At 48.7% G+C, this 1,449-nt stretch overlaps 1 protein-coding gene across 1 annotated transcript in view; it reads left to right on the top strand.

Annotated features, from left to right (window-relative positions):
• Positions 1 to 453: 453 nt before the first annotated feature.
• PHALS_13782 (gag-pol polyprotein) overlaps positions 454 to 1,449 on the top strand; it is a gene marked incomplete at both ends in the record, with an annotated part of 1,124 nt that continues 128 nt past the window's right edge. The window contains one exon of the mRNA XM_024729599.1: positions 454 to 1,435. Coding sequence (XP_024579960.1) covers positions 454 to 1,435 — 982 coding nt within the window. The remainder of the gene's footprint in view (positions 1,436 to 1,449) is intronic.

The following is a 1,449-nucleotide window of genomic DNA, read 5'->3' as shown; positions in this document are numbered from 1 at the left end:
CAGTGAAGTATCCAGCAAAGAGGCTATCCACAAGCGCATAGAAGATACATGAATCCAGTAAGGAATCCAGTTGAATATTTGGTAGAATATTCTAGATAGGCTTAGAGGTAGCATTGCGAACTAAGGACCTTAATATATTCACTTTGCATTTTGCCATCTAGTGCTTAAGCTACCTAAAAGCCAATAGGTTATGACCCCAGCCCTGTCGACTCCGCCTCTCCTTTCTCCGACTCTGCCTTCGTCACCATGGATACGTCTACGCCAAGTCGAATCAACAAGTTCGACGGCACTAATTTCCACAACTGGAAGTTCAAGATGCAGATGGTGCTGGAGAAGAGGGATCTGTGGGAAGTTACATGTGAAGAAACCAAGCTGGAGCACTGCAAGAATGCAATGGACCAGTCGACTTAAAAAAGAAAATCTCGAAAGGCGTTGGCGATGATTTGTCTTGCAATGGAAGACTCGCAACTGCCGCTGGTCCGGTCGTCAAGTGGTGCGCATGATGCATGGTCGCGACTGGAAGGACACTTCGAGAAGAGAAATCTCGCCAACAAGCTCTTTCTTCATCGACGGTTCTTTACAACTATGATGGAAGAAGGTGATGATGTTCTTGAACACATCAACAAGCTCAAGACGCTAGCGGAGCAGCTCGACGCTGTGGGTGCTCCAGTTAGCGAGGACGACTTGGTTATCACGTTTCTTAGAAGTATTAGTGATTCGTACCAGTTCCTCATAACAGCATTGGAATCGCGTGCGGATACTTTGACTTGGGAGCTGGTGACATCACGGCTCCTACATGAAGACATGAAACGCAAGGAGCAGGGCGGCGATGGAGCAGCGCCTGGTCAAGCGTTTATGATGAAGGATGCGAAGCGCAAAGGACGACCAGCGAAGAAAACTGGTGCGTGCCATAATTGCGGGAAACAAGGACATTGGGTCGCAGATTGCCCCTCGCGAGTCCAGAACGATACTGAACGATATCGATTGCAGCGAGCAAACGTTGCGCAATTTGAAGATTCTGGTGACCATCTTTTCGCAATTGGCGGTAGCAGTGACTCTGTTCAGGCGAATGATGTATGGCTGGTCGACTCGGGGGCGACTCAGCATATGACAAGCTCGAAGAAATTCATGAGGAACCACAAGGCGTTTTCTCCTATTGACGTACATCTGGCAGACGACGGGGTCGTACAAGCTTTCGGCAGCGGCGACATTGTCATGTCAATGAAGACTTCGTACGGAATAAAGAAGGGTGTGCTGACAAATGTGTGGCACATTCCCAAGTTGTCAAGATATTTATTCTTAGTTGGGCGCTTCACCAAGGACGTTGGGCCTGTTATCTTTGACAAGGAAGGATGCTTCGCCGAGACGAAAGGTGTCAAGTGGAGGATTGGTGCACGCGAAGGAAAAGGATTGCTTCGACTTCATATGACCTCCGGTTGCTCGAGAGGA

Source organism: Plasmopara halstedii (assembly GCF_900000015.1).
Source record: "Plasmopara halstedii genome assembly, contig: Scaffold_672, whole genome shotgun sequence".
Lineage (NCBI taxonomy): Eukaryota > Oomycota > Peronosporomycetes > Peronosporales > Peronosporaceae > Plasmopara > Plasmopara halstedii.
Note: the sequence above shows the minus strand (reverse complement) of the source record. Positions and strands in the feature narration are given on the sequence as shown.